The sequence below is a fragment of the Protopterus annectens genome, chromosome 13.part0, assembly GCF_019279795.1.
Source record: "Protopterus annectens isolate FY-2018-M chromosome 13.part0, PAN1.0, whole genome shotgun sequence".
NCBI lineage: Eukaryota > Metazoa > Chordata > Ceratodontiformes > Protopteridae > Protopterus > Protopterus annectens.
The window spans coordinates 125,187,275-125,202,758 of record NC_056747.1 but is presented as its reverse complement, the minus strand read 5'-3'; the positions used below and the strand labels follow the sequence as shown (position 1 = coordinate 125,202,758).

The following is a 15,484-nucleotide window of genomic DNA, read 5'->3' as shown; positions in this document are numbered from 1 at the left end:
TCCATTCTTGGTCAGTAAATGTTACAGATTTACAGGATTATTAGGAAGATTTTAGAGTAACTGTCCAAGGTATCTTGTTCCATCAAGCCATGAGGCATATCTCTGCGTGTGATTTGGTGTATTCCTAGTATTGTGATGGGGAGGGGGAGCTCAGGTAACACCCTTTGCAATGTTATATCTTGCAAGATGATAGTAATATACTCTCTCAAGCATTTCCTTTGCTCAGTATAGAGCCATTTGTCACTGCTATGACATTTTATTGTATTCAGCTAACATACACATTATTTTATTGTGTGGTAGTAATCCTAGTAGAATGAGTTCTGAATTAAACAAGCTTGCATGTCACTAGCGAACAGTCATGTATGATTAGCATGTCATTATTTTTTCATGTTTTCAGAATGCATAGCTCTTTCATGCCATACCTCTAAGCAAAGCAGCATTAAGTTTATCTATATCCTGTTATGACTCGTATCGAAAATCCCTGCACAGTTCCAAGTGCTGAATTTTAACAAAAACATTCTGGGCTATCTTTCTCAACATTTTTGTCAAATATAATGACTACAAACTGTCCAGAGCTTTTCTTGTGTATCATTCAAAAAATTGTGTAATATTAATGGACTGGGTCTAGTTTAGAGTATGTTTGTTGTTTATTATGTGTGCAGTCAAATGCATACCTTTTCAGTTTATATTACAAACAGCAATAAAACAATTATTATTATTGAAACTATTAATCAGCTACAAAGAATCATAATTTAATAAATATTAAATGCAAACACTACAAACATCATATTTTCTGGGAAACTGAGTTTATTGTATTGAGTTTTAACTCATTAACACTGTAAGATACTATTTCCTTGTACTCAATATTTTTACAAGCAAAATAAAACTTCACATTTGAATAATTGGAGCAAAAGAGAAACGAGGCATAAAATAAAGCAAAATATAAAACTGAACTAAGATATGTGTTAATTATGTTTGTTTTAATATCCACTCTTGTTTAATTGTTTGATATCCTTCATTTCGTGACATATCAATCCCTGACATACTCTCAATCAGCGTGCATGCTGACTTTAACAGCATTAGAATTTTGTGTGGCTACAATCAAAAAAAAAAAAAAAAACTGAGTTTACTGAATGCTATACAACCTCAGTACAAATCTGCAATGCCAAAACACACACTTGTAATTGCTTATCCTTCATTAAATGAAAAAATATATGTACATAGAAGCACTACAGAAAAAAGTCATATTTTAAATAAATTATAAATAGTGCAGTAGGCATATAATTCTGATTTAGCTGCTATCTGCATTGACAACACATTAGTAGTATGCATTTTGATTGGTCATGTATTTTCAGACCTCTGATAGCCCTTAGTTTGTCCTGTCCTACTGTGAGGACCGTTCAGCGGTTAACAACATGGTGTTCAGCACCCATTAATATCCTCTTCTAAGAACCCAAAAGCTCTGCAAGGATGCCACTGGAGCACAACTGCATACATCCTAGCACATAAAACATCTGTACACGTCATGCAGTCAGCATTAGTTCAAGGCCTCCTCTCAGTCTCTACAATATGAGGTTAAACACTTATTCTGACCTTTGGCCTCCACCAAGATAGGAAAGGAGGATCATCCATTGCTAGCCCATCAGTAGCCACTAACGTTATTACGGCTAGTAGTCACTTCCAATCACAGTACCTGGCCATGCAGACTTTACACTATACAAACACTTTAGTTAAACTGCCAATAATTTTTTTTATTGGTAAAGCAACCAATAACAGTCAGATAAGTTGAAAAGAGGTTTTGATATTTTGGGTCATTTTTTTTTTTAGCTGTGAAATGCATGCAATAAAAAAAATCAGTCCAAAAATGCATTTGTGTGATGTAACCATATTCATTATAATACATGCCTTTATTAGAAAATGCCACTGATTTTATTACTACTTATGGTTCTAATCCATGACTGCTCACATTAAAGGAAAATGTTTAAGTAGGGTTTAAAACATTAGTTCTAGAGTCATACTTTCAACTCTAAGTTAATTTGGTGTGGTTAGTTTGTATTGTATAATTTTTAGATATTAAAATGTGAAAGCCTTTTGGTATATAAATAAAATGTAATAAACTGTGCATGCTTAGCATTTTGTCATGGCTTATATAAAATATATATTATTGAACTATGTTATACATGTTGTCAAATACCTAATGTGGATTTTGTAACATACAAGAAAATAAGTGTGCTTACTTGTGCATTTACATTCCAAATATGCCCTTTCAATGCATGATTTATCAATGAAGACGCATCATTAGTTTTCTGATTCTATGCATTTGTCTCCTTGTCAAAACAAAATATTTTTTGCACAACACAGGACTATGAAAGTTTTTCTATGGTATCAAAATGGCAGCGAATGTGCTCACTTAAAATTATCGATAGAAATCTGAATCATTACATGTTCATGAAGCAGCTGCTCCAAAAGTATCTGCATGTATAATGCGACTTACCAGTTTTGTACATAATGTATTAGTTTAGCTAGGCCAAGGACATTTATTATTTATGAGCTGGAGGTTGGCATAGAGGTTAAGGTGTTTACCTTGTAAACAAAAGGCCCAGGGTTTGATTCTCACATGGGGTAATTGGCTAGGCTTAAAATAGCCTAGTACTAATCTATGACCCTATGGAGTAGAATGAATAAAGTGACCTTAGTACAGTTTTTAAAATTGTTATACAATGAGTTATAATTTAACCAACACTGTCTACTGAATATAAATTTAAGTAAAACCACCATTATGGATAATAGTTTTATACCTAAACCCCAGTGGCACCTCCCACCAAACCTATTTGTTCCTCCTCCAAGGTCATATCTTCTTCATCACAGATGACCGTTATCCCTGGTAGTCAGTTTGTCCCATGCCCCTTCCAATATGTACATCTGTATCTTAAACAGATATATTTAGGGGTCCTACGACTAGTATAACCCGTCTTAATCGCCAGGTGAGGTTAAATGAATGGTGTGTCTGGCACCAGACCCGTATCATTCATTGTCGCTTGTTACAATTCTCAAATTCTCCACATTTACGGAACTGCCCAATCCACTCCAATATATTTCAGACCACTGTTTATTATTATCAATTCAACAAATGATTCTACTTCTATACAAATCAGTAGCAGGTGTGTCATTCAAAGTGTATGTCTTCTATCCTTTGAGTACGTGTCAAAGAATTTACAGATTCAGGCGCCAGAATATTTTGTCCATAACTTGTAGTGTCATCTTATCGTGCCCTCTTCATCTCTTGAGACGGTTTTGTTTACTATAATGGTTTGAACTGCCAACAAAGACAAAAAGCTCTTCTATGTGCTTACCCCCCATTTCTAAAATGAATAACCAGTTTATATCAAATCCAAAATTTCTAAAGTCAGATATAAAGACTGTTTTAAAAAGACACTCATTAAGTCTTTCAGATTGTGCTTACATAATATGTATACGCAAGTAAATATATAACCGAACAGGATTCTTGACTTAATTATGTACTGTATGCTATACTATGCAAATCTGTCTTATTACTTAGATCACTTCTCAAAACAAAAAAATGATTCTTTGAATTTACTAGTTGGTAAACTCAGTAAATATATTTTGAATTAGACTAATGAGTAAAGTACATACAATATACAGGGCAATATGTCAGCTATGTTTTAAAATCGCAGATCCTCTTCCATTTTTGTAGTACCATGGAACAAAACTACGAGATAGTTACTGCATAACACTGTGGTCATAAATTACTATTAAGTAAGTACATAAATAAGAGAAAGCACCAGATGCTGTGAAATAGAATAATACCATGTTCTAGAAAATAGATATAGAATGCCAAAATCTTTACAACAAAACAAAGCCATTAAGTTACAGGGCCAGTGCCAGTGCGTGATTCAAATGTAGTGACACCTGCATGCATACACGACACACATACACACACTAATGTTTGACTTTTCCATATTTCTGCAATGAAGAAGTCAATATTTTTATGACTAGTTCAGAACTGAGATGCTAGTTTTAGAATGGCATAAATTAAGAGAGACAATAATGTTTTATGGGCTAACCTAAAGTTATAAGTGTATTGTGTTGTAATATAAAAACATGCCTCCTGCTTCATATTTAGTGACAAAGACATTATTGCAATGTATGGACCAGTATAAGAAAGCAGCACACAGGAAGCAATATTTTACAGAACATTATACAGTAAGTGAGAGAGCGAGAGAGAGAGAAAGATACTTTAGGGATTGTTAAATTATAAAATGAAATCTTTTTATATTTTATTATCTGGTGTAAGGAAAAGGAAGCCATTATTTTATGATATAGAATTATAATTCAAAATGTAATTTTTTTTGTTGGGTTTGTGTAAAGACAGTAGCATAATATAATGAAAATTAGTAATGATATTATTCATGTTTTGATTTGGGTACTAGGTAACAAAGTGATATTTTATGAAGCACTAAAAAAAAAAAAAAACAGACTGAATTGCAATAGGACTGTCTTCAAGGTATGTCATCACTGGTGGGTTACTGATAAATGTAAAGCCCAGGTGTATGTAATCTAAAGACCACAGTCTGATCAGCATTACAGCATCATTTTTAGTAAGGAATATCTGTGTTTTGCTGTTAGAATTTGCTTGCATATCATTGGACATCCATGGTGTCATTCCAGCAGTTCATTCAAAGGCAGCCATTGTGAGACAAGTGTTCCAATAAAGCCTTAACGTATACATATTTGGAGTAACCCGTACGTATTTCGAGTAATGCGTACATATTTGCAGTCTATCCAAACAGTATTCAAATTCGAATGTGGAACGTGCTGAAAAGAGTCAAACAAAACCAACATGACAATTAAAGAGCAGTTCTGTAACACTTTCAGGTTTTAACAAGCAATAGTCATTTCACATGAATAAGAATCAGAAGCACGATTTGACTTACAAAAGACTCTTTATTAGATTTTTTCTAAAGCAGCGTAACAGTTTCATAGTAACATCTGCAAAATAGATATGAGGTCATGTCTAATGATAGTAATACTCTATCTAAATTGTGAGGAGGAGGCATTTGCAAGTAATATCACATTTAAAATTGTGAATATTCTGCATTACTTTCTTTTTAGAATCTAGCAAATAAGCCCAAATCCACTTAATTTAATAAATTCAAACCTGTTCACTGTGGTGTGAAACTGCACTGTCAACACTGCAAGAAGATGTTAAATTTATCTAGGCAATGCTGTTATGATATACTGGTACATTTTCTTTTATTTTCCTTATGCTATTATCCAAGAACTCCCAGTATGTTATACAGTCAGCATATGTCCACACTTCAATACTTTAGTTGGTCTAACTACCTATTTACAACACAATGAGCTAAGCAATTTCTAATAATTGTGTCCATGTGGCTTTTTACTAGATGATCCAGTTTCTTTACACATCCTAAAGACATGCCATATGTGAATTGTCCATCCTCAAATTACCTGTAGGCACATAAGCTATAAGAGTGTGTGTGTGTGTGTGTGTGTGTGTGTGTGTGTGCTTGTGTGTGTGTACATATATGTGTGCACATGCAAGTGAGTGTGAACACATTTTACTGTGGATTGTCATCCTTCACAAAATTAGTTTCTCTGACTTGAGCACTCCAAGTCTTGGAATATGATTTGTCTTCCCCTACAGACCAGAACTGGATTAAGTGGATAATCAAAGAATAAATGAAAATGAATGTTTTTGTGCTGGTTTAACAGCAGGCTGTGTAACCTGAATTTACACAGTTATAACACAAATTCTAATATGACACTTGCTTACAAATGATCCACAATTACCTTATTCATCTGTCTGCTAACAGCCTCTGGCTGAGCTATGGTGAGAGCAGGTGACTTATGAATAAGACATTCTGCTTAAGTGCAGACTGACTGATGAATTTTCTCTAAATCAGCATTTCTGTTGCAGTTGCTGATGTCAAAATGTGTCACTGTTTATAGTCAAAAAGTAATGACACCGAATCTGATTACCATTTTGTAGTATAGGAAACGACTAAAGAGCCTAACCCAAATTCCCAATTGCCCAAAAGCACTGTCTGGTTAAGTGTCTTACTGAAGATCACACAGTAGGCAAATTAAGGTGGAAAGATTTAACCCCTGTACCCATGTTACAGGAAGTAGATCATTAGCAAGTCAGAGCTTTAGTCCTCTACACTAACTGCCAGAGTCCTATATGTAGGAGGTGTGACCTACCTCATCTGTATTTGCAGATGCAGCCCATGAAGGTGTTTCTATTTTTAGATCCTAATCCTTTCACTGGTGGCTGATATGTGCGCTTACATTATCAAGAAGGCCTACAATATGGCCTACCATATGCGTGTATGTGCACACCAACAAACTGAGTGGCTAGCATGACCCCCACTGTACAGTGTTTTTTTCAGCACCCACAAAGCTCTGCTTGCTGTTGATGAGTAGCTGACTAGAGCTACCACTGCCTCCCCCAGAACGGGCAAGCTGGTATTGGCTTCTCACTCCCCCCCCCTCTCCAGTTCATTTCCTCCCTCTGAATCAGAGACAGGGCTTTATCCCTGTATTCTCTTTCACGGTAGTGATGACACTTCCTTAAACTCTAAACTGCACTCAGAAATTACATATAGCAACTACAGAATGGGGTAGAATCACTGACATATTCAAAAGTATAAAAAACACCTTCGTGTTATAGAACAACATACAGTAAATTAAAATAATTACTAACAGAAGTCAAATAGAACAACAATGAATTTTAATAAAATTACAGGCAAGTGATTTCTTTCTATGTAAAAAAGAATTTCATCAGGCAAGAAGAGACCTACATGCATTAGGTATCTATCTGCATGGTGTGGGAGTAGAACCCACAGCTTTCTGGGTATGTCCCCCTGCTCCACCATGGTAATGCATGCTAATTCTGTCCCTGCCCCTAACAATATAGCCCAAGAAACTGAATCCACAAAACAACGAAAAGTAAAAACCACAAAATTCAAATACCAGAAGTTTTGAATTTCATGGTTTTACTACACACACACACACACACACACACACCATCCACCACACAAACACAGGCAATCACTCTACTACTTAAATATTCTCACTCCAAGTTCGCACTACATACAAACACACACAAAACACCACCACACAAGCTTTCTCTTCGCACTCACACATCACAGCAACAAAACACACTGACACACACGACAGCCCCTACCCAAACCCCTTAACGCACACACACACACACACTTACCTGAATACATGACCATAGCGCTTTCGCTATTACATGGATTCGGCTTCTTGGGCTCGAAATACTGAAATTCAACATTTCAGTATTTCGAGCTTCTGAAGCGAACCCACATATATATATATATATATATATATATATATATATATATATATATATATGTGTGTGTGTGTGTGTGTGTGTGTGTGTGTGTGTGTGTGTGATATACGGATGTATTTGTAGACATCAAATACACTTACAGTCAACATGCTAAACATCAACATCTTTACGTAAAAACCATGGATGACAACAAGCAAGTTCACATGTTCTGAGAAACAGCCTTGACACACATATAAAAATTAAAAAACAAACAATTTAAAAATCATTTTTGCAGGGGTGCAAGCCTCCTACAAACCCCATGTGAGGGATGCAACCTCCCACACCACAGCCAGCTTCAGCACTAGGTGATCAAGGCAGTTGCCTAGGGCCCACTAGCCAGGGAGATAGCCAACTGACTGAGGGACTGACACAAACTTACATTTCTTCTTTAAGAACACACTCTGCATGCATTACATTTCTACTTTAAGGATGCATGCAGAGCGTGTCCTAAATAGTATCTGTGTGTGCGTCTTTATTATGATGCATGCACATTTAAACTGGAACGGAGCGGAGCATGAAATTTTTTGAAACAAGCTGCAAAATGCCCTAGTTAGTTAATTTAACCAGGTTCAACTTCAAACTCTGTACCTTAGTTACAGGAGACAAGACCCTGAATCATTGACTGTTAGTTTCAGTACATTTTCAAGGAACTGTGAGCTTCAAGGGATGTTTACTGCTTCTCATGTGAAGTCTGTTTTCAACATCAAGCTGTTTTGTTTAGCAAATGGCCATTACTATTTATGACACAAAATTTGAAAGCAGAGTTAGTAGCACAACAGGTAACATACTTGTTCTTGATGCAGAAGGCTGGGAGTTCTATTCCCACACTATGCAGATAGATTGCTGATACTGTGTTGTGCTTTTAAGGGTGGGGTGGGGTGCTGCTGTCCTAACTATATCTTCCTTTGGATCAGATGCCTTCTAACTATGAATATGTTGTTGGTTTGCCATCTATTTCCTATTGCAATATTAGCATCTTACTTATTTTTTGTAATATGATATAGGCAATTTATTCTTCAAGGGCAACACTATTATTTGTAGATGAAACACTGAAATATAAAGTTGTTTGTTAGTAGCAATCTTATCATTAGTTACAGGTCTCTTTAATGTGGAATTAGTCAGATAACTTTTACTTCTGCAGAGATTGTGCATATTGACTGATAATAATGGATTGTAATGACAGAAGTCTGAGGGGCCTTTTATGGTTGAAATGTTTTGAAATGTGCAGTTTTGTCATTATTGGCTAATGCGTTTTGTTTCATTGCTTATTGGAAAAATGTTCGAAACTACAAATTTAAAACACACACTAACAAGTGGTGCTGCATTATGCAAAAAGTATAATTTAATACAATCAGGAAGGTGTATCAAGGAATACATGCATGTGTGCATGGACCTAAATGTGTGCAAGGGGCCTATGGTTTGAAAACAGCTTGAAGGAAAACTTAATCTACCACTGGCCAGATGCATTTTCTTTGAATATGGAGTTCAATGCCATTTTAGTGAATGTGAGTTTCAAGGGCAGAGAAGTTTAATGCTGATCCTAAGAGTGTTTATATTGTGAGACTGTATTGTTTTGTTTAGCAAATGTGCTAAAAAATTGGATTTAATGTAAAACTTTCATTTCAAATATCTGTGATCATTGTAGAAATAAAGAAGAGAATAGTGTGCACACTGATCGGTTTTAATGGGGCACTGGGATGGTTGTGGGGGGGTGCTAGGGGGGCCCCGATCCATTACTCTGCCTATGGTCCTATTTGACCATGGCTCTGTGCATATTTCCCAACCCCAGGAATTGTTCGATATTGGGCACCTCAATCAATTGTTTAGTCAATCATAAACAGTTAACTAAACAGCCATCGACCAAAAACACTTTCGATCATAAGCACGGGCATTCTCTCTCTCTCTCTCTCTCTATATATATATATATATATATATATATATATATATATATATATATATATGGATCTACTTCAGTAGATCAAACTTTTAAATGTCTGAAGACGATATGGCCGATTTCGAAAACTGAATAATAAAGAAAATAAAACAAAACTAAAGCTGCATAGCAGGGGGGCAAACCCCTGTACCCCCACTACTTAAATATACCAACTCAGAGATTGCACTACATTGTGGAAAAGGGAAATCTTCCCGTTCCACACTGTACGTGGATCTCCATTCAGTCCATTTTATATATATATATATATATATATATATATATATATATATATATATATATATATATATATATATATATATATATATATATATATATATCACATGCTCAATGTGAACCGTAGCAAAACTGGTAACACTGACATAACAACATCAACACTCACAATGCCATTCATGTCCCTTGATAGTGCTTGTTGCTGGGTCTGGAGCAGTAGCGACTTTTGGGATTTGGTGTGTTACACTATTTTGGGTTTGCAGCATTGTGAATGTTGATATTGCTATGTTGGTGTTACCAGTTTCAGTACAGGTCACATCGAGCATCTGATAGACCACCTATGTGTATGTATATATGTATGTATGTATATATACACACACACACACACACACACACACACACACACACACACACACACACACACACACACATGAATATGAATATATGCACATATATACATACATACATATCCATGTATATACATGTATGTGTGTGTATATAAATATAGATAATGTTAGGCTGACTTACCATTATGTCGACTTTCATTTCAGTAAGAACAAAGCATCGACAATGCTAATGCTAGAGTGCCAAAAGTATTCACATTCAGTATATCAACTATAAATGAAATTCAGAACTATCCACAGTCTCTGTATTTTTCAAACAAGCAGCAACATGGCAGATGACGAATGGAGGCACATTATACCTAAAAATACTGGATGTGTGTATCAGATTAGTATGTTGCAGAGAAGGAAGGAGGTGCTCCTTATACATGGCTATGTATACAACCTTGAAAATTTAGTAAAATGAAGAAATATTGGGCTTGCAAACAAAAGCTTATATGGTAGTACAATGGGAGAGCACTCACAATCGCTATGCTGGCAGGTGAGCAATTAACAAAGCCTGTCACATGCCACCATAGTAGTGATCCCACTGAAACAGAAAAGTACATAGCCTGTGTTATCATCCATAGTAGAGCCATGCTTTCCAGGGATACATCATGCTTTGTGGTGGATGATGTGATAGCTTCTACATCTCTGGAAAGTGTCACTGCCTTACCCTCTAGAAAAGCAATGCCACAAAGAGAGTCCTGCTTATGGAGAAAGCATACGATAACAAGTGTAGCTCAAGATATCCGATTAGACAATATACGCATATGTGATTATCCTATTAAACATGGCTTGTTTAGAGTGAAAAAGTATGCAGATGAGGCAAGTATCATGTTTGCACTAGTGATCTACACAGAGCACAATTCGCTGGATGTGAGTGTCACCATCATGTGGCTTATGGATGGTATATTTTTAACAAAAAGAACCACCTGCAGACAACTATATAGCATACATGGGTTTGTTCTGTATTATGTAAGTACTTGGATGATGCCAATGGTCTTTTGCTTAATGTCCAAAAAGTCCCTAAAAGCACAAAACCACCTCTGGCAAGGTGTACTAAATCTAGTGACTGACATGTCACTGTCTAGTCAAGTGAAATTTGTACTTTGTGACTCTGAAGTGGCAGTAATTAAAAGTATTAGATTTAATAATAAATGGTGTTGTTGCAAAGGGTTGCTTCTTTCATTTTACCCAAAATATATGGTGTACAGTTTGTATGGCAAATCAAGTAAATTCCACCTGGAGGTGAAAAAACTGATGACACTCAATTTCCTTGATGAATACAATGTACTCGATGCATTTCAAAGTATCAGGATCTCATTTCCATCTGAAAGACAGGCTTTGATGTGTTATTTCCAGGACTGGGATGTAACAGAGAAGCCAAGAAAAATCACCACTAGAAGCACTAACACTGCCAGCTTCCCACCGTTACTTTGAGTATTGTTTTGGATTATGTCTGACTTAAACCATCTCTTCCTACCCAGAACCCAAAACACCACAGAAGCATGACATAGGAGATTAAGATGCCTGTTGTCATGTAGTTTCGGGTCTTAAGTCAGTTATGGCTGTTATAGCTAGGAAGCAAAAGCGTATTGAGGAACTCTGTCTCAGGATATCAACTGGTTGTGGACCCTAACCTAAGAAAAAAGGCTACGTGACCACATAGCACAATTTTTCCCTCTCAATGGTGTGATACACAATTACAAAATGTAGGTTATAAATCAGATTAGTTCTTTCACTGTGTCTGCCCATGCTGATTTTGATATATTGAGCGCCGACAATTGCGGCACTCGAGCATTAGCTTTTTAAGTGCTTTGGCCTCAATGAAATGAAAGTCAACATAACGGTAAGTCAACCTAATGTCATAAGCTTTAATAAGTGTGACAAGTATATTACAACAACTAATGGCATCAGTAAGATGTGGATGAAAAGGATTAATAAAATCTGAATTAAGCTGGTTGAATTAGCTGTTTTTGAAAATTCTGATATCTGGAAGTACATCTGTATGTAATTTTTCCCTCAACAAACCTGAAAAAAAGGAAATGCACTATAGTTCACTTTGTTTAATACCATTTTAATAAACAATTTTCAGTAATGAAGGACACATGCTTTGTTTGTCAGGAACAAGAGGAACATTCTCCTACAATACAAGGAGAAGAGCAGTCTCGTAAATACGAAAAGACTCTGAAAGAAATGTATTTGTATTTACCAGGCTGTGGAGGGGTGATTCATCACTGGGACAAAGCAGAAATTCCTTAAGACTCCAAGAGCAGAATAAGTTATTTATTACATTTATTTCATTGAATTGCACTTCTTTAACGCTTATAATTGTGCTATTCAGCTAATCTACTACATTTTGCACTGTTATAAAGCTTATTTTTTACTGTTTCACTCAATTTGTGCACTGTTGTATACTGTTTTAACTGTATTTTCCATTGCTAGATAGTGTTTCATTATTGTAATTGCATTTTTACTGAATTACTTAACTGTAAACTGCTTTTTCATAGTTGTATTTTCTGTTTGTGAGTGCTCTAGCTGTGCTTTTCTGTGCATTTTTTGTGAGATTTCTGTATTCTAGTCAGGTATTATAGTCTGGATAGAGGCCTGCTGTTTGTTTGTTCTGATTTCCTGCCAAGGAGTGTATCATAGCTGATTTGTTTGAAGTTAAAATCATTCCCTGGAGTATTCTTGCTCTTTTATCTGTTTAAAACTTAAATTTAGTGGCTCACTGCTATTTTTCTGCTGTGATAAACATTTGTGTAGTGTTTTCTGCCAAATAGTGTAGCTAGTAGCTATAACTGTGGTGGTATGGCGGTAGCGTTTTTTCCTCACAGCAAGAGGTTCTCCTGTTCGATTCTTGGCTTGGCTTGGGAGTACCTTCTGTGTGGAGTCTGCATGTTGGGTAGCATTCAAAAGACATGCGTGCGTAAATGGGCGTGCCTTCGTTGAAGGTTGGGCGGCGAGCTAGCACCTCGGCGTTTCATAAAAATCTACTGCCAATCATTAGCGGACCGGAGTTCTGCTGTGGCGACCCCTTACCGGGAAAAAGCCAAAAGACAAACAACAACAGTGTAGCTAGTAGCTGTAATAGTTTCCCACCCCCGTCCCTATTGGTGTCTTGTTCTTATACTTGGTGGCTTTGCAGTTGCCCGCCTCTACTATAAATTTGATCTGGGACACTCCTCCCAGTCTAGTGTCATTAGTTCATTCTACCTAATACAGAGAGAACATTTGAGAAAGCCAACCCATTTAGGTTCTTAACCTTGAATTATCTTCTGTTCCTGCTTTCTCCCTTTCAACTTTACTAAAAAAAAAATAAAAAAATAAAAATAAATAAATAAATACAAAAAATTTGCTAGAATCTCCTTGTGTTCTGACTGAGTGTGCTTCTCAGCTGATAAGTATATTTTTGGGCACTTTTTAACTGTTCAGAGTTGAATAAAACAATAATTGAATTCAGTTCAGAATACAGTTTGAATAAATTGCATTTATTAAACTGTATTTGCTTTAATATTGCTACACATTTAAGTGGGCTAGCCTGCACTGCACTTGAATTGGTTTTCTTGCAGTTTTAGCTGCTTTTCTGTAAAAAAATTCTAAGCTTGTTTCCTGCCTTTCCTGTAACTAGTCTAGTCCAAATACAGATTTGCTGTATCCAGGACTGTTTGTAAGCTTCTGAGCCCCCCAAGCCTTTCTGTGTTGGAGGGAAACCTTCTAGCGTATCAGTGGGAGTGGTAAGCACTAGGTAGCCTATCTACCACAAGAGGAGTGGTTTATGGCCCAGCAATTGTAGTTTATTTGCCATTTGGGCAGTTTTTCCATCTCTTTTAACTTTCTGGTTTAAAAGCCCACATTTGAGCTTGTTTCCCACGTTTCCTGTAACTAGTCTAGTCCAGATACACATTTGCTGTATCCAGGACTGTTTGTAAGCTTCTGAGCCCCCCAAGCCTTTCTATGTGGGAGTGGTAAGCACTAGGTAGCCTATTTAACACAAGAAGAGTGGTTTCTGGTCCAGAAATGTAGCTTATTGATCGTTTGGGCAGTTTTTCCATCTCTTTCAACTTTCTGGTTTAAAAGCCCGTGTTTGCACTTTTCCCACCTTTCCTGTAACTAGTCTAGTCCAGATACAGATTTGTTGTATCCAGGACTGCTTATAAACTTCTGAGCAGTGCCAAAGTCTACTCTTCAATTTTTCCCTTAGAACTGCTAGTTCTCTCCTGTCCTGCATTTTTACTAGTTTATTAGTCGAGCACTTTACCAGACTTCTTGTAGCAATTGTTGTAGCACACAAAAGTGCTACCAGCACTAAACGTTCTACAAGGAAACTGCTCAAGTACTTATTATTAATGCCCACCCCTCTAGGCATGTCTTAAGGTCAGTTCCCTCTGCTTTCTCCTATTAACCTGGTGAACTTGGGCATCCTGAGGCAATGTAGCAACTGCCTCATGTACACCGACAACCCTCTCCTCTTATAGGTTCATAGGTTTGTACTAAGCTATCGGCCCTAGGGCCTATACAAGCCTAGCTAAACAATTCCCCAAATATTTCTTCGCACAATATTTACTTCCTTGGGCCCCTGTCTAGCAGGGTGCCTGACGTGATCCCTGGGGTGAATTTCCTATCTCCCATCCAATCGTCAAGGTTCCTTTTGAAGACGGCCAAGGAGGCGCTCTGCTTGACATGTATGGGCAGTCTATTCTAGAGTATGGGGAGTGTCTGGGTCAGGAACCTATCCCTCCAGCATGTTTTGTTCATTGTGATGACAAGGTTTAGATCCCTGGAGCGTGTGGCTCTGAGGGATTGAAATTTCTTTAAGTGTAGCATGTCCAACAGCTCAGGGTTTGACATGGCCTTGTATGTTAAGCAGAGATTGCCACTGAGTAGACGATATGCCACAGAGTATAGCTGGAGTTTTTTTAGACGGTCAGCATAGGGCATCTGCTTTAGGCCTGTGATTCTTTTAGTGAGGTATTTCTGTGGCCTTTCCAGTTGTTGCAGATGTCTTACATACCAAACGGGGCGTTGTACTCTATAATGGGTCTAATGAGTGATGAGTACTGTGGGACAATTACCTCCTTTTTTCTGGATGAAAAGCCCTTAGTGATGAGGTGTGCCACATAGAAGGATTTCCTGTCTGTTGTGGCGATGTGGTTATCGAAGATGAGACTACTGTCCACCTGTATCCCTAAGTCTCTCATCACACTTTCGGTGTTTAGTGTACTGCTATCTATGTAGTAATTCATGGGTACATGTTTTTTCCCAAAGGGGATAACTATACATTTCTTGGCATTAAGCTTGAGCCCATGGCTCTGGCACCAAGCATTTGTTTCTGTAAGGCCCTTTTGTAGAATATCCACATAATTTGGGGATTCAGTAATGGCTCCCAGTTTGCAGTCATCTGCGAACTTTGTAAGCCAGAGTCCCTTAGTGTTGGCCTGTACTTCAGAGAAGTAGATGCCAAACAAGAGTGGTCCCAGGACTGAACCTTGAGATACTCCACTTGTCACTTGTCTGGAGCTGGATTTAGAGTTGGCTACT

At 37.0% G+C, this 15,484-nt stretch overlaps 1 protein-coding gene across 2 annotated transcripts in view; it reads right to left on the bottom strand.

Moving 5' to 3' along the window:
- Positions 1-654: 654 nt before the first annotated feature.
- Positions 655-15,484, bottom strand: part of CIB3 (calcium and integrin binding family member 3) — a 152,437-nt gene continuing 137,607 nt past the window's right edge. For both annotated transcript variants that reach the window (XM_044090704.1, XM_044090705.1), the window contains exon 6: positions 655-4,836. In XM_044090704.1, coding sequence (XP_043946639.1) covers positions 4,815-4,836 — 22 coding nt within the window. In that variant the 3' untranslated portion in view covers positions 655-4,814. The remainder of the gene's footprint in view (positions 4,837-15,484) is intronic.